At 39.3% G+C, this 27,951-nt stretch overlaps 2 protein-coding genes across 4 annotated transcripts in view; one reads left to right on the top strand and one right to left on the bottom strand.

The window, feature by feature from the left end:
• The window catches only part of VMP1 (vacuole membrane protein 1), a 130,566-nt gene extending 113,936 nt beyond the window's left edge, over positions 1–16,630 (bottom strand). The window contains exon 1 of one of the 2 annotated variants that reach the window (XM_029211741.1): positions 16,530–16,630. The gene's annotated coding sequence lies outside the window, so the exon portion shown is untranslated. Of the gene's footprint in view, positions 1–16,525 lie in introns of both variants that reach the window. The other variant, XM_029211742.1, reaches the window with a different exon arrangement.
• A 45-nt stretch (positions 16,631–16,675) lies between these two features.
• PTRH2 (peptidyl-tRNA hydrolase 2) lies at positions 16,676–27,488 on the top strand. 2 transcript variants are annotated; one of them, XM_029210651.1, is made up of 2 exons: positions 16,676–16,906; positions 26,855–27,488. In XM_029210651.1, the coding sequence occupies exon 2, from the start codon at positions 26,855–26,857 to the stop codon at positions 27,392–27,394; it is 540 nt and encodes a 179-aa protein (XP_029066484.1). In that variant the 5' UTR covers positions 16,676–16,906; the 3' UTR covers positions 27,395–27,488. The 2 variants fall into 2 exon arrangements, with proteins under 2 accessions (XP_029066484.1, XP_029066485.1); XM_029210652.1 differs by having other exon boundaries at positions 16,856–16,925.
• Positions 27,489–27,951: the final 463 nt, after the last annotated feature.

Raw genomic sequence — 27,951 nt, 5'->3', positions numbered from 1 at the left:
TCGACAGACAAATGGATAAAGAAGATGTGGTACATATATATACAATGGAATATTACTCAGCCATAAAAAGGAACGAAATTGAGTCATTCGTTGAGACGTGGATGGATCTAGAGAGTGTCATACAGAGTGAAGTAAGTCAGAAAGAGAAAAAAGAAATATCGTATATTAACGCATGTATGTGGAACTAGAAAAATGGTACAGATGAACAGGTTTGCAGGGCAGAAGTTGAGACACAGATGTAGAGAACAAATGTATGGACACCAACGGGGGAAAACCACGGTGGGGTGGGGATGGTGGTGTGCTGAATTGGGCGATTGGGATTGACGTGTATACACTGATGTGTATAAAACTGATGACTAATAAGAACATGCTATATAAAAAAAAAAACTAATACTAAACTTTCTTTGGGTTATTTGTATGGAAATATGTTAATGTAAATGTTTCAGACATTACATGAAATTCCTAAGGATCTTATATGTTCTGGTCTAATGTTATAAGTCATAATTCTAATTATTACTTTAAAATGTATATCTCAGAAATAACTAAATTTCCTTGTCAATTGCATTATTATGAACTTTCATCGAATCTTTAACCGTGGTCATTTTTAAGTCTTTTGTCATTTACAGACAGTTCTGGGTATACTCTGACGCTTTTGCAAAAATGTTCCTATAAAAGGGTTTCATCTTCAAGGAATTCATGGAAAAGACTCTGACAAGTACAGGTTTCTGGTAACTGACTATACTGCTGAACTGAATTAGTGAGCATTTTCAGAACTCTAATGGAAAACTGATGAATTCATAAAGATCAAGATAAAAAAAATTAATTACATGGGACTGAGTGAACTGATGAGGATGATTATAACTTTTGTGACTTTCTGTTTGAATAAAAAAAAATGTTAAAAAGAAAAAAATGAATGGATGTCGAATTTTATTAGAGGTGTCTTTTTCATTACTTTACTGTTTACTAACAGATTTCCCAATATTGACTACATTTCTACAAAATCACTGTCATTTTTTATACTTTTAATGTAATGTGGGACTCCGTTTGATACTAATTTATATTTACATCAATATTCAAAAGTGAATGTTTTTAGTGCTATCTTTGCTAGATTTTATCAGTGTTATTGTGGCTTCATAAAGAGAACTGGAAAACTTTCTGTGTGAACTACAACAACTTTAATAGCAGATCCTCTTGAAAATGGGAAAAAATTTACCCATGAAATAATGTGGGCCTGGAGCAATTTTTAAGGAAGTAGCTCTCTGGTAACTTTGTTTTGCCTTTCAAATTTATTTTGAAAATGGAGATAACCCAAAGGTATATCTGCGATTATTTACTTTTCTCATTCCGAATTTTGTATTTCTGTATCATCCCTTTTTTCCTTTATTCAGCTAGCATAGTTTAGTCTACCGTTTTGGTTTTCCCTTCCAAAGAACCAGCTCTTATAATTTCTGACTATATTTTCCCTTTTAATATATTAATATCAGTGGTAACTTTATTAAGTCTGTTTTCCATAGGTTTATTTCATTGTTTCCTTATTTTTTTTATTTTTTATTTTTTTGCGGTACTTGAGTCTCTCACTGTTGTGGCCTCTCCCGTTGCGGAGCACAGGCTCTAGACACGCAGGCTCAGCGGCCATGGCTCACCAGCCCAGCTGCTCCGCGACCGGGGCACAAACCCGTGTCCTCTGCATCGGCAGGCAGACTCTCAACCACTGCGCCACCAGGGAAGCCCTCATTGTTTCCTTTTAATACTCTTAAGTATTTAATTTTTATTCTTTTTCAGTTATTCAAGATGTTTTCTCATAAATTTGGCTTTGGCCAACTCCCATAGACATGAATATACATTGATCTCATTATGTTATTTCCTAGATAATATGTAACTGTTTTCAATTTCCTCTTTGATACAATAAAGTATCCAGAGTTGCAAAAAAATAATAAAATAAATTTAAAAATAAACAAATAAAAATAAAAAACAATTTTTGAAAAACTTTTGCCAATTTATAGCCCCACTCCCCTACAGAGAAGTTGGGGGTTGAAGCTGAAAGTTCCAACCCTCTAATCACGCTTTGGTTTTTTTGGTGACTAGTCCCCATCCTGGAGGCAACTAGGGGCCGGACAAAAGTTGCCTCATTATAAAAGAAGATGTTCTTATCACGCACATTACTCAGGAAAACTACAAAGGATTTAGGAGCTTTGTGCCAGGAACTGGGACAAAGACCAAATATAGATTTCTTATAACACAACTACTCTGTAAGGAGAGAATATGCTAGTTATGGGCTGTATTGTACCCCTCCCCCATTCATATGCTGAAGCCCTAATCCCCAATGTGACTGTATTTATAGTTGGGGCCTTTAAGCAGGTAATTAAGGTTAAATGAGGTTCTAAGGGTGGGGCCCTAGTCAGATAGAACTGGTGTCCTTATAAGAGGAGAAAAGAGACACTCTCTCTGCATGCACACAAAGGAAAGGCCATGTGAGGACACAACAAGAAGGCAGCCATGTACAAGCCAGGAAGACAGCTAGCACCTTAATTTTGGACTTCCAGCACCTAGAACTGAGAACATAAATTCAGTGTCCCAAAGCTGCCAATATGTCTATTTGAGGGCCAAATCAGGGCAAGCAGCATTTCACATGTACTCCACACTCCAAGACTGAATGCATCCATGCTATTCTAATTCTGTTCCCCTTCCCACCTGAAAGTAGTTTAACTTCTTTGGAGCTAAAAGAATCCTACCAACATCACTTACTAGTTGCATAGCCTTGGGTAAGTAATTTAAGCCTCTGCACTTGAGTTTATTTGTAAAATATCCCCATTCCTATTTTCATGCCATCCTTAAATGTCTTTTGTGTTGCTTTGGGGGACTCTCGGTTATTTATTTTCTCTACTTCAAAAAACAATTATACATAATTGTCCTGCACAGAGTCTGGCACATAGCAGGCACTTAATGTTAGCTTCTCCACACCCTTTCCATGAATGCCTCAATTTTCCAAAATAATCATAGTCAAAACTACCCAAGTGTTCACTTACAGACACTTGTTTTCTGTATTTCTATACTATAGAAGAGACTGCACAACTGATTTCTACAGAAGCATCCACAGAAAAATCTTAGTTTATGTTGGATAACAAAAATAAGTTATTTTTCATCAATGCAAACAGTTTGAAAAGTACCAAAAGGACAATCTGTTAAAAATTATTACAGGGTAGGGACTTCCCTGGTGGCGCAGTGGTTAAGAATCCGCCTGCCAATGCAGGGGACCCAGGGGCGATCCCTGGTCTGGGAAGATCCCACATGCCGCGGAGCAACAACTACCGAGCCTGCGCTCTAGAGCCCGTGTGCCACAACTACTGAAGCCCACAGGCCTAGAGCCCATGCTCTGCAACAAGAGAAGCCACCGCAATGAGAAGCCTGCACACTGCAACGAAGAGTAGCCCCCGCTCGCTGCAACTAGAGAAAGCCCACGCACAGCAAGGACGATCCAACGCAGCCAAAAATAAATAAATAAATTTATATTAAAAAAATTATTACAGGGTAAAAAAGCTCTAGCCAATGTAGGTAGGGTAAGAGGCAATAATCGTTTTTAAGGAGAGCCACTTTTCACAGTTTAATGAGGTAGCATGAATTTTGGAAATTTGTTACTAAACGGTGTGAGTCAGATATGGGAATGGATCCAAAGTATTACTAGCCTGTTTAAAAGACTGAAATCTTTTCAAAAAGGAATCTAGCACATGACATATTTTGACATTCAATGCAGCCCTGTAGTGAGACTGTTGTAATATCAATTTGAACAGCATGCATCCAAGTTAGTTTTGTTTCTAAGAATGAAATTGTTGAAATAAACTCTATAGGTATGTGGATGGGATGAGAAGACAGAAATAGAAAAGAAGCATAACTCAAACATCAAATTATTTTCATTGTGAAGATATATCTAGATGCAAGAAATGCTTTAAAAGGCTGTAACTAGCACATTTTAAATACAGCTGAAGCACTTAAAATCTAAGTTTGATATTAAAACATGTGGAGTTTTTTTGTTTGTTTCTGGCAGAAGTGCTCAGAAAATACTGCTAAAATCAGCTCACAAAGGTTCTTTGTAGGCTGTATATCCAGTGTGCTAAGACTATAATACTCCATTCATTTTAAACATTAGCTACCCTTGTAATGCAAAATCAATGTAAAAGTAAATTACTATGAGTTCCCCAAAGCGACACAAAAAACATTTAAGGATGACATGAAAATGGCAATTCACTGAGTAATATGAGTTAATGGAGAATTGACCAAGATGAAAATAAAAAGAAAATATAGTGAAGCCACTGATTCTAATTTTCTTCATCACTGAATTCCAAAATAAAATGAACAAACTTCCTTTTAAGAAAATCATGTATGGAATCTAAAAAAAAAAAAAAGGTTCCGATGAACCAAGAGGCAGGACAGGAATAAGGACGCAGATGTAGAGAACGGACTTGAGGACATGGGGAGGGGGAAGGGTAAGCTGGGATGAAGTGAGAGAGTGGCATGGACATATATACACTACCAAATGTAAAACAGATAGCTAGTGGGATGCAGCTGCATAGCACAGGGAGATCAGCTTGGTGCTTTGTGACCACCTAGAGGGGTGGGATAGGGAGGGTGGCAGGGAGGGAAACGCAAGAGGGAAGAGATATGGGAACATATGTATATGCATAGCTGATTCACTTTGTTATAAAGCAGAAACTAACACACCATTGTAAAGCAATTATACTCCAATACAGATGTTAAAAAAAAAAGAAAATCATCCATATGATTCTACTTTCTTGCAAAAATATCAAGTCAGCTTTCTCAATCATACAAGGCATATAAAGATATCCAACTTGAGAATATTATATCTTTCGGTAACCTTTCTTGCTTTCAGAGTGTGTGTCCTTGGTTGGATTATTTAGTACACTGAGTCACAGACTGTTCCAAAATAGCTGTAGATTTCCCATAAAACCATTAAGAAACTGCAATTTATGCTTGGAAACTTAATAAATAAATACTGTAAGCGAAGAGTAATATATCTTGACCAGTGAGGTTTTGATATAGTTTTCTGCTTGTGCAGGAGTATAAAGACAAAGATAATTCCAACACCATGCACAGTATCAGAGTGATTATCAGATCATCTGGCTTTGAGAGCCAGAGAGTATCTATCACATGGTAGCAACAGTTTAACAATGTGTTCTCTGAAAAGTCATTATTTGAATGAGAATATACGAAAAACATTCCTTGAATCTTTCTGAACTTTCTAAAGCTTTGGGAAATTAAAAAGTTAAAATCCCAAGTTAGGTAACAAAAGAATTCAAAATCTCCATAAATCTCCTAATAATGGGTTAGCAGGTTATAAGTGTGTATTTTTCTGGCCTAAAATGTCCCTCAACTTAATTAAGTGAAGTATAAAGTATACTCAACTCATCATAGTCTAACTGTTGAAAAAGGCCACTGCTCCAGATCTAACTTTTAATTAGATAAACTTTTAAGTAAAAATCCAAATTTTAGGGCTTCCCTGGTGGTGCAGTGGTTGAGAGTCCACCTGCCGATGCAGGGGACACGGGTTCATGCCCAGGTCCGGGAAGATCCCACATGCCGTGGAGCGGCTAGGCCTGTGAGCCATGGCCGCTGGGCCTGCGCGTCTGGAGCCTGTGCCCCGCAACGGGAGAGGCCACAACAGTGAGAGGCCCGCGTACCACAAAAAATAAAAATAAAAAAAAAATAAATCCAAATTTTAAAAAGATACAACCTGGAAGACACTTTAGGGACTCCCTTTTTGCAAGCCTGATAGGTTTTGGGGAAGGTTTCTTCATCTCTCACTTTTCAATATGTAAAAATATCTTATGTTCCTATGCGTAAAAACATGATTTTATTTTCACAGGGAAAATGCATAACTTGTAAAATTACAATTTGAAAAATCCCATTTTTCATTTTCTCTCAATCTACTTCTTAAATGTTCATTCAGTTTTTCATAACCAGTGCAATTTTAGCAAAACATTTTCACCAAAAAGATGGGCGAGTAAGAGTAAGGTCAAGAATTAAGGTAGTGGGCTTCCCTAGTGGCGCAGTGGTTAAAAATCCGGCTGCCAATGCAGGGGTACACGGGTTCGAACCCTGGTCCAGGAAGATCCCACATGCCGCGGAGCAACTAAGCCCGTGCGCCACAACTACTGAGCCTGCGCTCTAGAGCCCGCGAGCCACAGCTACTGAAGCCCGAGTGCCTAGAGCCCGTGCTCTGCAACAAGAGAAGCCACCGCAGTGAGAAGCCCGTGCACCTCAACGAAGAGTAGCCCCCGCTCACCGTAACCAGAGAAAGCCCGCATGCAACAAAGACCCACCGCAGCCAAAAATAAATAAATATATAAATATATAAAATTTTTAAAAAAGGTTGAAAAAAAAAAAAAAGACAAAAGTCATTATTAGGGAAAGAGAACAATGATAAAAGGTTCAACTCACCAGGAAGATACAACAATTCTAAATTTGAATTCACCTAATAGAATATAGCATCAAAATTTACAACATAGGGGCTTCCCTGGTGGCGCAGTGGTTGAGAGTCCGCCTGCCGATGCAGGGGACACGGGTTCGTGCCCCGGTCCGGTAAGATCCCACATGCCGCAGAGCGGCTGGGCCCGTGAGCCATGGCCGCTGAGCCTGCACGTCCGGAGCCTGTTCTCCGCAACGGTAGAGGCCACAACAGTGAGAGGCCCGCGTACCGGGGGGAAAAAAAAAATTACAACATAAAAATAGATAAAGATACACAGATATATGAATAAATCCAACATTATATTGGGAGATTTCAAAGCAACTGTTCATAACTGATATTTCAAGCAAACAAAAACAAGACATTCAATAAGATAGAAGATTTTAACAATAAAATTAAGAAATAAAATATAGGGGGGATATGTATAAAATTCAGCATCTGGCAATTAGCGAATACATATTTTTTCATAAGTCACTTATCATAATTAAGCCAAGAAATAAGTCACAACAAATTCCAAACAATGGGCATCACAGACCACATTCTCAACCCAGAAATTAGGTCAAACTTTAGCAACAAAAATATAAGATTTGTACACAATTAGAAGTTAATGCACACAGTTCTAAATAACTTGGGTCAAAATAAGAGAAAACTGAAAAATGCTCAGAACTACTAGAACTAATAAGTGAATTTTAGCAAGGTCACAGGTTAAAGGTCAAAATCAATACTCTATTATATACTTGGAAAACACAGAAAGTTGAATTTTTTTAAAGTTCATGTAGTCCCCAGATTGCAGTTTTATGAAAGATGCCAAAATATTCCTTGCATGGTCATTTCAACACAGGCTTTTGGCAGAAGTCTAAGGACATAATGTTAAATAGATTTCTATGTCCACTTAGCAAACAACGAAAGAAATATTGAAGACCACATGTTGTAAGACTCACAAACCTCCTGAGATTTTTTTTTTTTTTTTGCAGTACGCGGGCCTCTCACTGTTGTGGCCTCTCCCGCTGCGGAGCACAGGCTCCGGACGCGCAGGCTCAGCGGCCATGGCTCACGGGCCCAGCCACTCCACGGCATGTGGGATCTTCCAGGACCGAGGCACGAACCTGTGTCCCCTGCATCGGCAGGCAGGCTCTCAACCACTGCGCCACCAGCGAAGCCCTACTGCGCCACCAGGGAAGCCCAGATCTTTTGTTTTCATTAATTCAGAAAGTATTTACTGATGTCACAATATACTTGTATATTGTACTTGTATATACTTGTACATGTATATACTTGTACATGTACATATTGTACTTGTACAATATACTTGTACATGTACCTACTTGTACATGTACATACTGTACTTGTATATACTTGTACATGTATATACTTGTTCTGCATGTGGCCTAGAAATAATCATGAATATCTCATCTTTAGATGATCCTTAGGTATTCATATATGATTTATATATCCATTTGGTTCTAAGGAAAAATTATGCTTACTGTCAATTCAATCTCTGAGGTATATAAATATGTGTGTGTGTGTGTATATATATATATATATATATATATATATATATATATATAAAATTCTGTTTTCAACTACTGTTTTTATGAGATTTAGATTTTCACCTATACCAAGGGGAGGATATACAGTTAAAAAGAAAAAAATTCAATAAAAATATTCTGTGGGTCTAAAAAAAAAAAGTTCATGTACTGAGAGGGACTTAGAGGTAAATTTGACAAAATACATACAAGACCTATTCTAAAAAAATTTTTTTAAAGAAATCACAGAGGGCCTAAATAAATAGGAAAATACATATGTTCATCATTTGGAAGTCTCAATATTGTTACTATGTCAATTTCCCTCAAACTAATGTATAGCTTTAATGCAATCTCAACCAAAACTCAAGCAGGCTTTTTTTAAAAATTGAAAGTGACAAATGGATTCAAAATTATATGGAAATGCAAAGAATTTAGAATAGCTAAAACAATTTGGATAAAGAATAGAGGTGTAAGACTTGCACTAATTGATTTCAAGTCTTGCTTTACTTTAAAGCTACATAATCATGACAGTGTGGTTTTGGCAAAAGGATAGATACAGATCAATGGAACAGAACAGATAATACAGAAACAGACCCACATACATAGGGTCGATTACTTTTCTACAAAAGTACAAGGCAATTTAATGGTGAAAGGAATGTCTACTTCAACTGAACATTCTTGTGAAAAAAGTGAACATTGACCCTCTCTCATATGTAACACCTGATTTGAAATGGATCACAGATCTAAATGCAAGAACTAAAACCATAAAGCTTCCAGGAAAAAAAAAAACCCAAAACAACACAGGAAAAATCTTGGTGATCTTGGGGTAGACAAATATTTCTTAGGATTTAAAAAGCATGCACCATAAGAGAAAAAAATGTATAAACTGGACTTTAACAAATTTTAAAACTTTTGCTCTTTGAAACACATTGTTAAGAAAAAAAAAGGTAAGCCACAGAATGAGAGAAAATACTTGCAATACACGTATCTGACAAAGTTCTCGAACCCAGAGTATATCTATCTCTCTGTACATATGTTAGAGTAATAAATAATGAAGATGTGTTTTATAGGTATGGCGATAGACAAACTGACCAAGAAACAGAAAACGTCGCTTCTCAAAAGATTCTTGTACATTTGGAACTCTATATGACCTAGGTGGCAAGATAGATCAGTGGGGTTCAAACTGATTATCCATAAAAGAAAAGAAAATCTGGATCCCTACTTTGAACCACACACAAAATTTAATTCCAAATGGGCTGAAAATTTAAAAGTCAAGAAGCAAAACTTTCAGAAGAAAACATAAATGCCTTTCTGCCTTGGGGTAGGAAAGGATTTCTTGAGACATACGCAAGAGCTGACCATAAAGAAAAAGACTGATAAATTGGACAACATTGAAATTAAAATTTAAATTCATCACAAGATATCTTAAGTGAGAAGACAAACCACAGAAAGATATAACCGAAAAGGACTAGTAGGCAGATAATAATTTTAAATTATTAAGAAAAAGACAAATAATCCTACAAAACTAAAACAGGCAAAAGACATGAAGAGGTATTTCACAGCAGAGGATCTACTTGACCTCACTGACATCCTAAAAATATAAACCAAGATCACAATGAGGTATCATTTGTATCCATTATCTTTTTTTGGTAAATTTTTATTGGAGTATAGTTAATTTACAGTGTTGTATATCCATTATCTTTTGCTATGTTTAACAACGTAACTCCAAAACTTAACAACTTAAAAAATCATTTAGTATTTTTCATGATTCTGTGAATTAGGTTGGGCAGTTCTGCTCTGGGCTAGCTTGGCTCTTAAGCTAGGCAGGTCTGAGCTGAGATGCCTTGTTTTGGTCCAGCTAGTCCTCTATGCCCCAGTACGTTAGCCTGGGCTTTTCCCACATGGTGGGCTCTGGGTTCAAAAGAGCAGTAAGAGAAGACAGGACCCAATGTACAAGTGCTTTTCAAGTCTCTCCTTGTGTCACACTTGCTGATGTCCCTTTGGCCAGAGCAAGTCACAAAGCCAAGTACAGAGTCAAGGGATGGAATAAGAGACTCTAGAAGTAAAATCATATTGCAGAGGGGTATGCATACGATGATGAGAAGAATCTATAATCCACTACATCACTCTTTACATGCATTCTTTGGCAAGAATTAGGAAGGACGACAATAGCAGAGTTTGGGAAACAACTTGTAAAGCTGAATACTGGCATACCCTTGTTAGAATTCTATGCCTAGGTACATAGCCAAAAGAACCTCTTGCACATGTGAAGAGCCAATATGTACAATAATATTTTTAGCAACATTGGTCTTAATAGCAAAAGCTATAAACTACTCAAATGTCCACTGTCAGGAAAACAGATAAATAAATTAAGGTACAATGAAATATTACACAGCTGTGAAAATAAATTTTTCATTTACTCATTTAACAAATATTTACTGAGTACATACTATGTGCCAGGCACAGTGTGAGATGCTAGAGACACAGCAGTAAACAGACAAATATTCAAACATATTATCAGATAGTAGTAAGTACTACAAATGAAAAATAAAGAAATTTGGTATGTGTGCATATGTATGTGTTTGTGCACAATATTTAACAGGGTGGATAGAGAAGCTTTATCTGAGAATCTGACATTAGAAAAGGACCATGGAAAAATATGGGGAAGAGCACTGTAGGGAAAGAAAAAAAAAAAGTGCAAAGACTTTGAGGCAGGAGTCTGTCTGGCATGTTCCACTTACCAATAGTTATTAAGGTTATTGATAAATTCAAACACTTAAGTTTCTAAAACTTACAGTTTCATAGATATAGAAATACTATAGATACTCTCTGATTATTTTTAAAAATTAAAGAAAATTCCTCTGCCCCATAGAAGCAGTACTAAAAGCTCCGCTAGGGAATCCCCTGGCAGTCCAGTAGTTAGGACTCCATGTTCTCATTGCCAAGGGCCCAGGTTCGATCCCTGGTTGGGGAACTAAGATCCCACATCCGCATGCCACGTGGTGCGGGGCGCCCCTCAAAAAAAAAAACAACTAAACATGCAATTATCATACAGCTACCAACCATACTCTGTACTATCTCTGCAACTTCCTATAATTAAAGTAAAAATTGAAAAATATGTATAAAAAAATAAAATCTCCTCTAAATAGATCTTAAAAACTTATAAGGAGCAGAAGAATCTTGTATATTTGCTTGATTAAACGCTTTTCAAATGTGGTGACCTTAAAGTTTCTGGAAGGAACCAGACTCAAATGATGAGTTTAGGGCTTCCCTGGTGGCGCAGTGGTTGAGAGTCCGCCTGCCGATGCAGGGGACACAGGTTCGTGCCCCGGTCCGGGAAGATCCCACATGCCGTGGAGTGGCTAGGCCCGTGAGCCATGGCCACTGAGCCTGTGCATCCGGAGCCTGTGCTCCGCAACGGGAGAGGCCACAACAGTGAGAGGCCCGCGTACCGCAAAAAAAAAAAAACCAACAATGATGAGGTTAGAAGTAGCTAGTCAGATCAACCAATTCAACCTTACTGGACTTTATTCTCTCCTCATATAGACCAGAGAGTGGCATTTGACAGACCTGACCATTTCTTAAGAGAATTCTGAATAAGCAAAGACTTCCGCATGCTCTAAAATATAAAATTTTTAAAAAATGAAAAATCTTGCTCCCCTCTGTCCCTCATCTGTCTAGTACTCTCTAGGTGGAACCGCTTTTATGAGTTCTGTGTACCCCATCATTCTTTCTTTAAACACTCCTTAGTCTCCTTTGCCAGCTCTCTTTTACCTGACCTGGGACCTCTCCTCTTCCCTGTTTCCCCCAAGTGACTTATCTAGCTGCACGGTTTAAAATACTAGCTTGAATTTGTATTTTTCGTCCTGACCTCTAGATTGGAACACCTAATAGCAGCACTTAGATGATTCCCAGGCACCTCAAATTCAACACTCGCTTTTTTCTCCCTCCCCAGCCCTCTTCCTGTAACAAACCTGGCCCTCCCAAAACCTTCCCTCTCCCACTACTTGGCACAACCATCCACCAAGTTACTGAATCCAGAGGCACAGCCATCCTTGACTCTTCTCAATCCCTTACACCTCACATCTAATCCAGGACCAATCCTGTTCCAGATATATGTAGTATCCACCCACTGCTCTCCACTTTTTTGCCACCACTCTGGTCCAGGCCATTTTCATCTCTCGCTTGGACTACTCAATGGACTCCTAACGTCTCTCTCCATTTCTACTCTTGTCCCCTTCAATTCATCCTTCACACATGAGCAAGAGTAAACTACTTATAAATCATACTACTCTCCTACTTGTAACTGTAGAATGACTTCCTAATTACACTCAAAATCAAATCCAAACTCATTTTCATGGCCTGCAAAGTTCTACATAACTTGGACCATGAATGTTTCTTATCTCATCTCATGTCACTATATTCTAGGTGTACGATACTAGAGTCTTAAACAAGCACATATCCACATTAAATCTCTCTCAGACCCTTGATTGTTTCCTTCATAACATTTATGACACTGTGCTTATTCTTCCTTTTTTTTTTTTTTTTTTTTTTCTGCGGTACGCAGGCCTCTCACTGTTGTGGCCTCTCCCGTTGTGAAGCACAGGCTCCGGACGCGCAGGCTCAACAGCCATGGCTCATGGGCCCAGCCGCTCCGCGGCATGTGGGATCCTCCCAGACCAGGGCACGAACCCGTGTCCCCTGCATCAGCAGGCGGACTCCCAACCACTGCGCCACCAGGGAAGCCCTTATTCTTTCATTTTTGTATTATTTTTTTTCTCTCTTGTCAGGCTCCTAACTAAAATATCTATTAGTTTTTGTTTCCCACTGTTTTTCCCAGAACCTGGTAAAAGGCTTAAGACACAAGATGTTTGTTCACTGATTGGATGAATGAACAGATAAATATGACAATAGATATCACTGCAAAATAATCTGCTCATGCAAAGAAAGTAAGTGCTAGAAGACACTGTTAAATATCAAACCCCCAAATTTCAATTCTCAAATTCTGTGTTGTGGCTTACACATATAATGTAAACTGTTAATAACACAAAAAGGTTGAGATAATGGCCTACAAGAATGACTCATTTGGTTAAGAATCCCGCATATGTTGTAAAACATTCACGAAATGTGAATATATACATATATATATTTACTGAAACTTCATTAATAATGAGCAAACAATAATCGAGTAAGCAGGAACACAAAGATATGCTTTCGAAAGAGGGCTGGAAAAAGTTCTTAGTAACTGCTCAGTAGGCCACATGGTAATGACGACATAACAATCATGGTTAACTATATGCCAGGCACTGTTCTAAATGCTTTACTTAAATCTATTCACTTAACCCTAACAATAAAGGTGTGTACTAACTTCAATATCTAGGAGGAAACTGAGATAATAAGAGGTTAAGTAACTAGACTAGCCCAAGGGTTGCACAGCAGTAGACCTGGAATTTGAACTAAGGCAATCTAAATTCATAGCCTAGGCTCTTAACACTATCTATGTAGTCCTTCCAGGAAAATCTATAAAGACCAAGGTTTTATTAATGAACCTCTAGAACAAGAGAAAACACCACGGTGACCTACTAAGAAGATTTTTTTATTTCTGGAATACTGACAAACTCTTTAAATTATAGTCAGAGACTAAACAAGTTTTGTGAAATCAGTGGAAGCAAAAGGATTCTCGCCAAGACAAAAAATAAACTCTTCTACAGTGGCTATTTACCTAGAATGAAATAATTATATTAAAATTACAAACAGCTTGGGAAAATTTTTTATCAGGAGCAAAGAAATTATTATAGTTTCCTCCTACTCATTAGCAATGACACTCACTCAGTAGAGACATGTGTTACAAAGATCCTCTGTCTTTTCCACTTGCCAGAAAGAAGACACCTTGATACCTGATAGTAATGAAGCATGAACTCAGAATAACTATTCTGAAGAACAGAACTAACTTTTTTCTATCCTTATTCCATTCCACCACAAATTTTGCCAAGCATAGTTTTTGTTTTCCTAGAATTTACAAGACTGAAAATCAGGTAAAAAGGGAAAAAAATATACATACACATATAGATCCCTTTAATACATAAGAAAACCATTTTCATGCAAACCAGGAAATACTGCGAAACCAAATAAAGATGCCTGGAGACAACCTTAGCAGAAAGAAAGAACACTTGGGACCTCATTTCCAGTTCAGGCTCTGGTGCTACCTAAGCCATATGACCTCAGGCAAGCCAATTACTGATTGTTTCTGGGCCCTAATTTTCTCCTCTGTTAGATGAGAAGAATCTAACTCTGTGTTCACAGAGGTTGCTTCTAATTCTAAATATTGCTTTCAATAGGTTTCAGTGAAATAATATAAGTAAGTAAGGCTTTAGTTAACTATATGTAAGCACCCAAAAGTTCAACTTCCTCTGCACTTGGAAATTCTTAAGTAACAATACCTGATGGCCAAAAAGGATCAAATTTAAACTCCCAAATGCAAAACTAAACTCATTCTGAAGTCACCTACTTATAAACCAAGGTGACTAATACAGTGGATTACAGTTTCAAACTATTCCTGATTAGCTTTTATTGCGTTCAAAAGGAGGGCAAAGATCATCTCAGAAAAGTGTGTGACAAATTTCAGATAAATAACACACTTAATATAAAACATCAAATTTTGAAATGATGCAAAGTAACAGTATTCTGCACTGATATATTTCCTGCTTTCAGAGTAAAATGACAATATCACCATATTTTCATTTACATAGTGATTTCACATTTACTATCTCCCTTCATCGCTGCAAAAATCCTATGAAGTGAGCAGTACTTTAATCAACACAATTCAGATCAGCTCAGAAAGTTAGGTAACTTGCCAACCTATGCTCAATAAGTGTTGGAGCCAAGATTCCAATCTAGGTCTTCTGATTTAAAGTTTAATGATATTTGCAATCCTAAAAACTGGTAATTCAAGCCAAAGGCAGGAAGAAGTTGGAAAGTGAGAAAGTTTGGATAATCAGTCCCTGGATAACTGGACTGAACAAAAAGAATATAAGACCAGGTGTGGCAGTTATAAAGTAAAAAAGCAAATCTACCAGCTGTTAAAAATAATAACATCTAATTTATATAATTCCACATTTCAAAAATTTTTTGCCTCGCTTCAAAGACAAGTGTGAAAAAAATTTCTAACTCAAAATTAAGAACAATATGTAAATAAACAACAAATTGATTAAACTAGCTATAAAGCATTAAATTGCTAAAAGGTATTAAAACATTTACTGAAGTATTTCAGAAACTTGGTTATTCTGGACTGTGAATCAAGGAATTAAACTATATTAATCAAGTAGGATATATTCCTCAAAGGAAAAAAAAATGCTACAGTGTTTTAAAATAACACAGGCAAATAAGTAAAATATAAAAGATTTCTACTGTAGAGTCATTTCACACCTACACAAATTGGCCACATTTGTCTGGGTACCACCACCTCTTCCAAAGGTCAATAAAAAAAATAATCTATAATGCATAAAATGTTGCCTAGTAAATAGCAGTTTCTTACTATCATCATTTATGCTAAGAATACACAACTAAAATCAGGGCTAATGATAATACAATTAATAGGTAGTAGCAGAACATTAAATTCTCTATCATTACAACATTAGAAATACTTGTACGAACTTCTCCAAAGGATCAGTGCAATCTGTCTACAGAATTTCTGACAAGCCCCAAAGGAGAACTGAAAGACATTGAAGTTAGGAAAAGGAGCTATGTTATCAAGACAGGTAAACAGTGCCAGAGCCTATATGAGAGTTTTGCATGAATTTGCAGGAAAACAAAAGGCAACAGTGCAAAACTTACTGGAGGTCACAAATAATCTTAAGCAGCGTGACACAGGGTCACATATGGCTTACTGAAAGTTTAGAGATTAAGCTAACCTTCATGTTTTAGTGCAAATACCTCCACTGTAAAGAAATTCAGGGGGTCAGGGATTTGGAAAAGGCAGAGAACGCTATTCTTCATGAAAGTAGTGGGAAATAACGTGAAGGTCCTCTGCAAGAGATCTACGGAGGGAAGGCCCCATTCCCTTGGCCACCAACACTTTAGAAGGCACTTGCACGTCTGAATTTGGTTTAGAAATGGTTACAAAACAGAATCATGTGCTAGTGGTTGGCGGGGTGGGGGAGGGCAAGAAACCAACTGACAAATGCTGAGAAACAGCTTGGTCATCAGCAAGGAAGACCTTCCTCGTTTACTCTAAGGTCCTAGACACCCAGAGAGGAAGAGGAGATGGGTACTCTACAGAAGCTCAGAACGGCTTCCAAGTTCGCCGCGATGAGAGGGAATGGTTGGGAGTCCAGTACGGGTGGCCAACCACGGGGAGGTGTCTCAAATAATCTACTGCCAGACTGAGACAGTCAGCAGCGCTCTAAAGCACTGCTTGAAGTCAAAATCACGGTGCCCTAGATCTGCACCGTCTACGTGCAGAAGAAGCCAAGCTCTGAGGATAGCCTCAGGCGTCCGTCCCCAATTCCCCGCTCTCACTTACCTACCCGCTCTGACTCCGGCTTCTCCGGATCTCCTGGAAGCAGCTCACGACTGACTCTCACACCCGCCCCAGGGCTCCGGCCAACCGGAACTAGTTCACGTCACTTCCGGTCCGTTTCCCCTCCGGGAGACCGCCTCCAGAAGAAAAACGTTCCCCCCTCCTTTCGGCCCCCTCAGCTGACAGTCGCGGGATTTCAGTTCGAGTGTGGGTTAGGGACTTGTGGGCGGGGCGAAAGGAAGAATGACTGTTCTCTTCGCGGTTCTTGATCCGGAACTTGTTGTCAAGGAACCCCGGAAGGGGTAACTCACGCGAGAGAAGGGAGTCCGTACCCAAAAGTGAAGAACGCGAAGCCGCAGCTGAGTTGGAGGAGAGGTTTTCTAGGTAGGTCAGCCTCTCACAGGTAGGGGGATGTTCTTCATTTTGTCTCCAATTGGAATGTTTCTTCCCATCTAATTTTATAACCACCCCCTTACCCTTTCATCTTCTCCTTCGTAAACTGTCTTCCGCCCAGTGGCTGCCGGAGCCACTGTTCCGGTTCGGCCAGTCGTCTTTTGGAAGAAAGGACCAAGCTGCTGGGGAGGGGAAGGACCCAGAATTTCTAGTTCCCAGGCAACGCCTCCATTGAGGCAGCATTGATGGATTCGCTCCGAATGTGAGAAAATACCGAGCAGGCCTCACACTCTGCTGAGTATTTATTGAGTACCCACAGCGTAGCAAGTTGTTGAGTCCTACGAGGAAAGAAAAGGCCTCCAAGAATATGATCGAAAAATTGCCTCCCTGTGTCACACAGACATAATGTCTAAAGGAGTATTTAATACGTTAACAATCCCAGGCACTGTACTAGACGTTGAGAATTATGCTCTATAGTGGTTATGTGTTATTGTTACAGCGGCTCTGGAAAGTAAATAATTAAGACTGACTGGGGGGTGGTAAAGACTTAAGAGACAGGTTTGGTTTGAACTACACCTTCATGGGTGAAGAGGATTTTTTGTGTGTTTAATTGGAGAAAATTATTTCAGGGAGAGATTGCTGCTTGAAAATACCTAGTCATTTGGTGTGGCTGAATAAGTACACTGTGTAGCAGGAGAGGAGGATAAAGTAGGTTGAAACCAAATTGCGTAGTTCTTTGAATTCCTGCAAAGGGATTTATGTTTTATTGTTACCCCACCGAACTTGGGTCCACTCACCCAACGGGTAGCAAACGGGTACCCAAAGGGTACTAACACCGGGTTGTGGTGAAAGAAAGCACAGTCTTTATTGCAGGGCCCCAAGCAAGGGAGTGGGAGACAAGCTTCAAATCCACTCCAACTTGGTGTTTGAGTTAGGGGTTTTTTTAAAGGGGAAGAACAAAGAGGCTGGAATTAATCATCTTGTAACATTTCTGTGACTTTCCTTAATTGTAGTTTCAGGAGTCAGGATGTCTCTGGTTTATGATTCTCTGGCCAGGTGGTCTATGGCTCGAGGTCTGTTAGCTCATCTTGCCCTGGAGAAACAACCTGAGTGGTAGATGATATCTACAACAGCAGTTTTAGTGTATTGACAGTGTTATTGACAATTTTAGTCATCAACTCTGGTTGGTTAGTATTCAGTTAGTGCAGGGTTGAGGTCACCGTGGACAAGAAACGGGATAAAGTTTTGGATAGAGAGATTAATCATAAACTCGGTAAGGGACTCAGTTTTAGGGGGACTTGGTTTCCTTATTCCTTAGGCTTTTATCCAGTGATTTTCGAGCAGAGAAATTACAGGATCAGATTTGTGCTTTAGAAGTACAATTAATTATAATGGCAGATGGACTAGGATGAACTAGGGCACAAGTGAACCAAATATGGAAAGATTACAGGAAGTTTGAGAGGGAAGGGAAGATACTGAGTTCAGTGTAGGACACAGTTTAGACCACTTCATAGACATCTAAGTGGTAAAATCTAGCAGAAGTTGGAAGTTCAAGTGTGGTGCCCGGGGAGACGCTCTAGGAATCCTCAGCATTTGTTAATTCAGGAATGAGTGAGATTTTTCATTTCACAAACTATTTACTGTCTATCTCCTCCTACTAGATTGTTCAGTGCGCTTCTCCAGGGTCCAGAACTGTGCACAATAGGCCCTCAGTAAATATTGATTAATTGATTGAATGGAAAGAGAGTATATAAACCAGCACTGTCCAATAGAACTTTCTGCAGTCATAGAAATGTTCCATATCTCGCTAACTCATAGAGTGGCACCTAGCCACTTTTAAGCTGTTGAGCTGTTGAGCACTTGAAATATGGTTAAATGTAACTGAAGAACTGAATTTTCATTTAGTTTTAAGTTTAAATGACTATGTTTGGCTAATGGTTGCTGTATAGGACAACGTAGGTACAGACTGAAAAGAGGCCCAAATGTGTAAGCTTGGATAATACATACAGCAGGAGACAACAGAGGACATACAACCAGAAAAAGAGACTGGAAGAAAGGTGTCAGAAAGATAGGATGATAATAGGGTGAATGTTGGGTTAAAGAATTCAAGGGAAGAAAGCTTAAAGAAAAGTTGTCAGTGAGTGGTGCAGAAAACTCAAGATGAGGCCTAAAAAGAGGCAGCTGCGTTTGGCAATTAACTAGTATCTGATTCCTTAGCAGTTTCAGTTGAGTGGGGAAGGGAGACAGGTAACTGAAGAAGTTTAGAGATGAAGGGAAGAGGAAAAGTGAGGCAGTGGTTTAAGGGTCAAAGAGGAAGGATTTTTTAGGTTGGAAAAGGCCAAGGAGCAATAGCCAGTGGAACAGGATAAATGGGGGTAGCACGCCTCAGAAGGTAATGGAATCATGAGCATTGGTGAAAGAGGTTTAATCTGGCTGAGAAATTAGAAGGCACCAAGAGGAGGGTTTTATAGGACATGTTCTTTTGGCAGTGCCGTCATTGCCTGGGATTGTCTATGAGACTAAGATAGTTATTTTTACCTTAGTCTCAAGCACTGGGTTTATTATACATGTTTATAATAGATATGCAGAAAAGGGGACAGGCTGAAACACTTTTTACAGGAGTTAGATGTTGATCTGATCAGGCTGATAGGAGATTAGAACTTCGTAAAGAATAGAGATGCTAGTATTAATTTCAACATTTTAGAATTAGAGACCTCATAAGATATGGGACAGAAGTGATAAACAAGCTTGGTTATTTCTGGAACTTTTTCTGCTTTCTGTTTATGATGACTCTTACTGGTATATCTGTTTTTAAATAAAGCTGAGAAAATGAGAAACTTTCCATCATGACCTTTTAGACGAGTATGTTCAACACATACTCATGTGTAGTTCCTTTCTCCAGATAGTACCTGAGTCTGGTATGTGGGATATTTGGTTATTTTGCAACCTAGAAATTGGTGCAGAGAATCCTTCTAATTCTTGACATAGAAGTTTGTGAGTGTGTGTGTGTGTGTGTGTGTGTGTATAGATATATATTTTTTTATATATATATATAATTGAATATTTGTTCTATTTGTAGTCTGGTTGTTAGATTATCAGAGAGAAGTCCTGCTGATATGTAAGCATCATGTAGTAACTAAATGATAGATGCATTATGAGATAATGTGGGTTCTAGTAAGAATTAAATTTTATTTTCTTTTTTTGTGGCTGCAAAGGCATCTAGAGCCTTAAAGTACCGTGTCAGTACAGCCCTGTCACCATTTTAGGCACACCAGTGAAAGAGGACTGAAACTAGGTGCTGATGACTTAACCATTTATGATGGTCATTCCTTGTCATTCTCCTTTTATCCCTAAATGCTTGTTTCCTCAGGGTTCTGTTTAGCCATTTCTTCCCTCGATATACTTGCCCCAGTGGCCTTACCCACTTTCATCACGTCAGTAATCTCAGTTATATATTAATTTCTTTTAAATATGTATTTCTAGCCTAAGCTTATCTTCTGACCTCTTAAATGATATATCTTTTTTTTTTTTCCTGGACATCTCAACCAGGATGTCTTTTGGTCAAGCCAGACTTAATATATCTAAAACTGATTTTAGTATCTTTTACTTTCAAACCTTCTCTTTCACCAGAATCCCTTCATCAATAAATAGATGGAGAGAAAGAGCTGCAATCTCCATTTGTTCAAATCTAGGTGTCATTCTAAACTTTTCCCTTTCTTTTATCATCAGACTTCCAGTGAGTAACCAAATCATACAGGTGTGCCTCAGCCACTTCTTTCCTTTCCCATTGTCACTACTCTTCTCTGAGTGACTGTCATCTCATCTAGACTACTGGGAAAGGCAACAGAGTAGTGTTAAGAACACAGGCTCTGGAGTCAGGCTACCATTTACTAGCTTTGTGAACTTGGGTGAGCTACTTATATTCTCTGTACCCCAATTTTCACATCTGAAAAAATGGGGATAACCTGTATTTACCTTAAAGGACTGTTGGGAACATTGAAGGAGACAATTCATGTAGAGTGTCAATACCTAATGTACACCTAATATAAAACCTAATTTAGCAATTATTAACTGTTACTATGATTACATTATAGCAGCCTCCTGATCAATCCCCTGTATCTGTTCTTACCAGCTTCTAATTCATTCTTTATACTGAAGTCCCAGGTGATCTCTTAGAAAACAAAAATCATTTCCCTGCAGCAGCTTCTCATTGTCCTTAGGGTAAATTCCAAACCATCTAACATGGCTTACAAGGCCTTCTGTGATCTGCCCTTCTTTCTCACTTTGTTCTCTGCAGCTCTTTCTCTCCATCTTCCAGCAGTCTGGACTGCTTTCAGGTCATTTGACATATTGTATTTCTCTCCTCTGGCCTGCCCACTTGGTGTTCTTTCTGCCTGAAATGATCTTCCATCCTTCTATCTTCTCACTGATCCTTTGTTGCATTTTAAATATTTCTTCGACGAGGCCTTCCCTGACCTCCTACACTGAGCTAAAGCACTTTATGTACTCCCCAACACCTTTTTTAAAAAAAAATGTATTTATGTATGTATTTATTTATTTATGGCTGTGTCAGGTCTTAGTTGCGGCACGTGGGATCTTTCATTGCAGTGCGCAGGTTCTTCGTTGCGGCACACGGGCTCCTCTGTAGTTGTTATGCACGGGCTCTCTAGTTGTGGCACAAGGGCTCAGTAGTTGCGGCTCACAGGCTCTCTAGTTATAGTATGTGGGCTCCAGAGCACGTAAGCTCTGTAGTTGCGGCACGTGGGCTCAGTAGTTGCAGCACGCAGGCTTAGTTGCCCCGCAGCATGTGGGATCTTAGTTCCCCAACCAAGTATCGAACCTGTGTCCCCTGCATTAGAAGGCAGACTCTTTTTTTTTGTTAGTTTTTTTGTTTTTTGGCTGCGTTGGGTCTTCGTTGCTGCACGCCAGCTTTCTCTAGTTGCGGTGAGCAGGGGCTCCTCTCCATTGCCGTGCGCGGGCTTCTCATTGTGGTGGCTTCTCTTGTTGTGGAGCACGGGCTCTAGGTGCATGGGCTTCAGTGGTTGTGGTGCGTGGGCTCAGGAGCTGTGGCTCAAGGGCTCTAGAGCACAGGCTCAGTAGTTGTGGCACACGGGCATAGTTGCTCCTTGGCATGTAGGATCTTCCCGGACCAGGGATCGAACCCATGTCCCCTGCATTGGCAGGCAGATTCTTAACCACTGCACCACCAGGGAAGTCCTGGAAGGCAGATTCTTAACCACTGGACCACCAAGGAAGTTCTCCCTAATTCCTTTTCATAACATTTACCAGCCATGTAATTATTTGTCTTCTCCTCCACTCAACTCTGAACAACTGGCAGTGGCCTGTATTGTTCACCGTATTCCTAGTCTCACAAGGTATGTGTCTGGTACATAGGAAGTCAGCAAACGTTTGGGTTTTTTTTAACTTCTCTTTGCCTCAGTTTCCTCATTTTCAATATATAGAATTAATGCTAACTTCTTACAGTTATGTGGATCAAATGACACAATACATTCAAAGTACCATTGAAGCTTTGAGCTATGACAACATGAAGTTTTCTTAAAATAAAATGAAAGAAATTCAAAATTAGGACTGAGTCATCTCTAAACCACTACCAGAGCGTAAGCTCCATGAGAGAAGGGACTTTTTCTCCTTTGTGTGCTCCTGTATTCCCCCAGATCCTAGAGCAGAACCAGTTAATATTTGTGGGAGGAAGGAGGCAATGTATCATAAAAATAAAAGAATTAAGAAAGCAGATGAGCTTAATGACACACTTCTGACTATAATTCAGATAACCTATTTCTGTAGCTTCACTCGGGACTTTCCATCACGTTATAATGTTCCATTTCCAAACTCAAAACCCCAGACATCTCTCTCTAACCACAGCCATCTGCCTTTCCAGCTTACTTCCATCATACCTTTTCTTAATAGCATGTGCATATCCTCTGTCACCTTCCTGTCCTTAAATCATTTTATAGGAATGTGGATTTCATGGCTTATCATTTCAAACATTCCCTTATGCCCCTTGTCTTGTTGCTTACTCTTCGTAGAATTCAAACTTGGATAAATCCAACTATCTGTCGTAGATGGGGAGGATGAAGGAAGAATATAGGTGCAGCACATTTAGTTTATATGTTTGGAGGCAGAGATTATGTGGTTTTAGTCTTCTGGCTTCTATTTTCTCTGTGAAGTATGAAGTCATCTCGAATTTTTACCTATACTCAGGCTGCTAAGTACTGCTGGAGAAGATCATAACTGGTAGGTATGGTACCGTTATAAAATCATTACTAATCCTAACCATGTTTTCAATGTTCCTCTGCAATCCTGCTGTGTTTTGCTGTAACTTTTATTTCAGTCTTCCTCTTCTCAACTTTGACTTTTGTACAAAATAACTCCCTCCAAGAAACAATTTCCTGCTTCCAAATCCACAGCCCTACCTGCATCTAAACCTGTCACATTGGGAAAGGTGTCCCTTCTTTCCAAGACCAAATCTCTTCACAGGGACTTAGGTGCCTCCCACCTACTGCTTTGTATTATTAATTATTCTTTCCCTATCTTGAGCATCTACCTACCTTTTCTGTGGGTCCATCCATTAACATTTAAATATGTTCAACATTTGTGTATACTCATCTTTCCATCCTAAGAGGGGAAAAAAAACCTTTCCTTTTTCTTCACAGCCCCTTGTATCTGTTGCTTTTTCTTTCTGCTTTGCTTTCACTTTGTTTCTCTTTCTTGACCCCGCCTCAAACTGGCTTCTGCCCCACAACTACCCCACATTAGTTTTTTCCCAAAAGTAATGGACTGTCTCAGAGTGCTATCAGCTTCTGGAAATACGTTCCTCACCACATTGTCCTGGTATTCCTGCCTCTGTATCTGTAAAAGTTGGCCATTTAACAAGGCAGCTCCAGGGACTTCCCTGGTGGTGCAGTGGTTAAGAATCCGCCTGCCAATGCAGGGGACACGGGTTCAAGCCCTGGTCCGGGAAGATCCCACACGCCGCGGAGCACCTAAGCCCGTGCACCACAGCTACTGAGCCTGCGCTCTAGAGCCCACGAGCCACAACTACTGATCCCGTGTGCTCCAACTGCTGACGCCCACGCACCTAGAGCCCATGCTCCACAACATAGAGAAGCCACCGCAAGGAGAAGCCTATGCACCACAGTGAAGAGTAGCCCCCTGCTTGCGCAACTAGAGGAAGCCCGTGCGCAGCAACGAAGACCCAACCCAGCCAAAAAAAAATAAATTTTAAAGAAGAAAGAAAGAAAGAAAATAACAAGTGTTAGTGAGGATATGGAGAAATTGAACCATTAAAAAAAAAAAAAAAAAGGTAGCTCCAGACAGGATCCAACTAGAGAAGGAGATGCATGAACTACTATAAAATGCAGAGATTTTTTGGTAGGTGTTCAGAAAGTAACTGAATAGTAAAGGATTCTAATGGACTCCAAGGAAGTGGAGATACAGGTTTTATAACATTAAGTAGCAATTTCAGGGAAATTAGTTTTGTTCTGGGGAGAGCAGGGTTTGAATTTGAGATTGCAAATGTGGGGATATTGGGTTGTTTCACTTTTTTATTAACTGTACGTTTGACTTAGAAAAGCAAGATACATGGTATAGCAGTGTAATGTGTTAAATTATATTTTTATAGTTTGGAGACAAAAGAATTTATAGTCATTTTCTTTTCCTTCAGATATTAAGTGTACTCCATCATTCTCTAACAATTACTGAAGGTCTGTTAGCCCAATTTATCTCATAATCCTCCCAATCCTTCTTTGAGATCTGGAGACAGGCATGACTTATATGAAGATCTGTTTGCAAAGGCATTGGTTTTTTTGTTTCTGAATTAGAGACTTCAGTCATAAGGCACTAGAGAAGCGCTCTCAACCCTACCAGGCCCAACACACAGTTTTTTAAAAAATAAAGTCACTTGCAAGGAATGTAAAATGATATAGCCATTTTAGATAATAGTTTGGCAGGTCCTCAAAGTTACAGAGTTGCTATATGACCCAGCAGTTAGACTTCTAGGTATAAGCCCAAGACAAATGAAAACAAATGTCCACACAAAAACTTGTATTTATAGCAGCATTATTCATAGTAGCCAAAAGGTAGAAACAACCCAGATGTCCATCAACTGATGAAGAGATAAATAATATGTGGTATACGCATACAATGGAATATTACTCATCAGTAAAAAAAGGAATGAAGGGGCTTCCTTGGTGGCGCAGTGGTTGAGAATCTGCCTGCCAATGCAGGAGACACGGGTTCGAGCCCTGGTCTGGGAGGATCCCACATGCTGCAGAGCAACTGGGCCCGTGAGCCACAACTACTGAGGCTGCGCGTCTGGAGCCTGTGCTCCGCAATGAGAGGCCGCGACAGTGAGAGGCCCGCGCACCGCGATGAAGAGTGGCCCCCGCTTGCCGCAACTAGAGGAAGCCCTCGCGCAGAAACGAAGACCCAACACAGCCAAAAACAAATAAATTAAAAAAAAAAAAAAGGAATGAAGTATTGATACATGCTACAGTGTGGGTGAACCTTGAAAATATCATGCTGGATGATAGAAGCCTGAAACAAAAGGCCACATATTGTATGGTTTGATTTATATGAATGTCCAGAATAGGCAAATCCATAAAGACAAAGTAGATTAGTGGTTACCAGAGACTGGGTGAGGGAGAAATGGGAAGGGACTACTAATGGGTGTAGGGGTTTCTTTTTGGGGCAGTGAAAATGTTGTGGAATTAGATAGTGGTGATGGTTGTACAACATTGTAGATATATTAAAAAACACTGAATTGTATGCTAAAAAGGTGAATTTTATGGTATGTGAATTACATCTCAAAAAAGTTTGATTCCCTATATTCTCATTTTAAAATATTTGATAACATTGCATACTTTGCCTACCATATAATTTCAAAAACATTAATATGTTCTAATTTTAACAAAAAAGAGAATAAAAAAGAACTTCATGGTAAAATATGTATTTCCAGGACTGCCATCTATGCCACACAGATTATGCACTGTACAATTCCAAGGGCACCACTTGTAAGTTCTACAAACATGATGGCCCCGTGTATTTCAATGTATAAATGCTTAGATACTATTTATTCCACTAGAAGAAACTGATGACTGTTTGTGCCTATACGCTGAAGCGTCATGAATCCAACAGCCTCAAATGTAGACTGATATAAGTGCTTTATTGATGATTCAAATACCATGAACAGCTTTGCTGGGGTAATAGGAATTTCTAACATAATAAGGATATAGGATTATCTTCCTTTGATTTATATGATAGTTATACTACTGGTAAATTGAGTGTGTTAAAACTATGCAGAAAATACTTTGTGTTCGTATGCAAAATGAAATTGGGTTCTACTCTCAGACATTAATAGTTTTTCATCTACAGTAATGTCCAGTGGGACAAATCTTCACGTGGTAAGGCTTTTAGCATTCCATGCCAAGGTCTAGTAAATGTCAGCAGCGCACCTCACTCCAGGCCCGTTGTTGTGACAACCAGGAACTTCTCTGAGGGGTTGGTACCATCCCCATTAAGAATTAATGCAGTACGAAGACACAAGTAAATAAGCACTCACTATATTCCAGAAAGAGTGAGTTAATCTTGGTTTCTCTAGATCCTTTAGGCATCTTGGTAAAAACATTTCCTTTCTCCACAAGACTTAGCAAAAATTGAGGAACGGAGCTTTGTTGTATCCAAGAAAGAGATGTACTCCTCACATTGAGATTCAAAATGGCCTAAACTGCTTCACCTGTATTCTTGAACCTTTTCTAGTACACAGGGGAGAAAAAATAGTACATGCCTAAGATCCAAAACATATTTTGCCTTTTTTCTGGATGAATTAAAATATTGCTGCTTATATACTGTCAGGATGTTTTATCCGATAAGCCTGTAACTTTCCACTGCTAGATAGTGACAACTTTCTTTTCCTTTCAGATGCTCTCCAAACCCTTGGTTATGGAATATTTGACTAATCCTGGTGCACTCAGCATGGCTGCCGGCATTGCTTGTGGCATGTGCCTGGGCTGGAGACTCCGAGAACGCTTTAGAATGATCCCCAAGAGCTCGGTGAGCGAGACAGACACTGACACCGGAACAGAAGCAAGCATCTTAGGAGAGGGTGGGGAGTACAAAATGATTCTTGTGGTTCGAAGTGACTTAAAGATGGGAAAAGGGAAAGTGGCTGCCCAGTGCTCTCATGCTGCTGTTTCTGCCTACAAGCAAATTCAAAGGAGAAACCCTGAATTACTCAAACAATGGGAAAACTGTGGCCAGCCCAAAGTGGTGGTCAGAGCTCCTGATGAAAAAACTCTAGTTGAATTATTGACCCATGCAGAAATTCTGGGACTGACTGTAAGTTTAATCGAAGATGCAGGACGTACTCAGATTGCACCAGGCTCTCGAACTGTTCTAGGAATTGGGCCAGGACCAGTAGACCTAATTGACAAGGTCACTGGCCACCTAAAACTTTACTAGATGGAATATTGTATGATGATGGTCATCCCACCACCACAAGGGTTTGAAACTGTCAAATTCTAACAATAAAAGCTGAGTTTCTTCCCCCAACTTATGTATTCTTGAGATGAAAATCCATTCCTGTGTTCTTCTGTCATGTACTTGGCCTGGTTACACAGTTATCTTGGGCTGAAAAAAAAAAAAAAGTTTGGTTAATAAATAGTCCTGGTGGTTCAAGAGATGGGTGCTGAAACAAGAAATATTTAAGATGAGAGGCAAAGGTCACAATAAAATTGACTACGAGGTGGGAAACAGCATTTCCTATGTGTGGTTTGGTCCCTTGGTGTGTTAATAGCTCTTCTATTACCCACCTTGGAGGATCAGGGGTCAGGGGTACTACCATTACGTGCAAACTGTAGTTTGTTTTTCCTGCCTTCAGTTTTTGTATGACTGCCTATATTATTAATAGATCATGGGTTTAAAATCTAACTTTGTGGATTTGTCTTAAAGCTGAGGTTTTATAGCACTGATATAACCCACCCGTGCTGTGTTTCATGTTCACTCCCTAACCCACACTG

The sequence above is a fragment of the Monodon monoceros genome, unplaced genomic scaffold (genome assembly GCF_005190385.1).
Source record: "Monodon monoceros isolate NGI ecotype Baffin Bay Population unplaced genomic scaffold, NGI_Narwhal_1 Super_Scaffold_9, whole genome shotgun sequence".
Taxonomy (NCBI): Eukaryota; Metazoa; Chordata; class Mammalia; order Artiodactyla; family Monodontidae; genus Monodon; species Monodon monoceros.
Note: the sequence above shows the minus strand (reverse complement) of the source record. Positions and strands in the feature narration are given on the sequence as shown.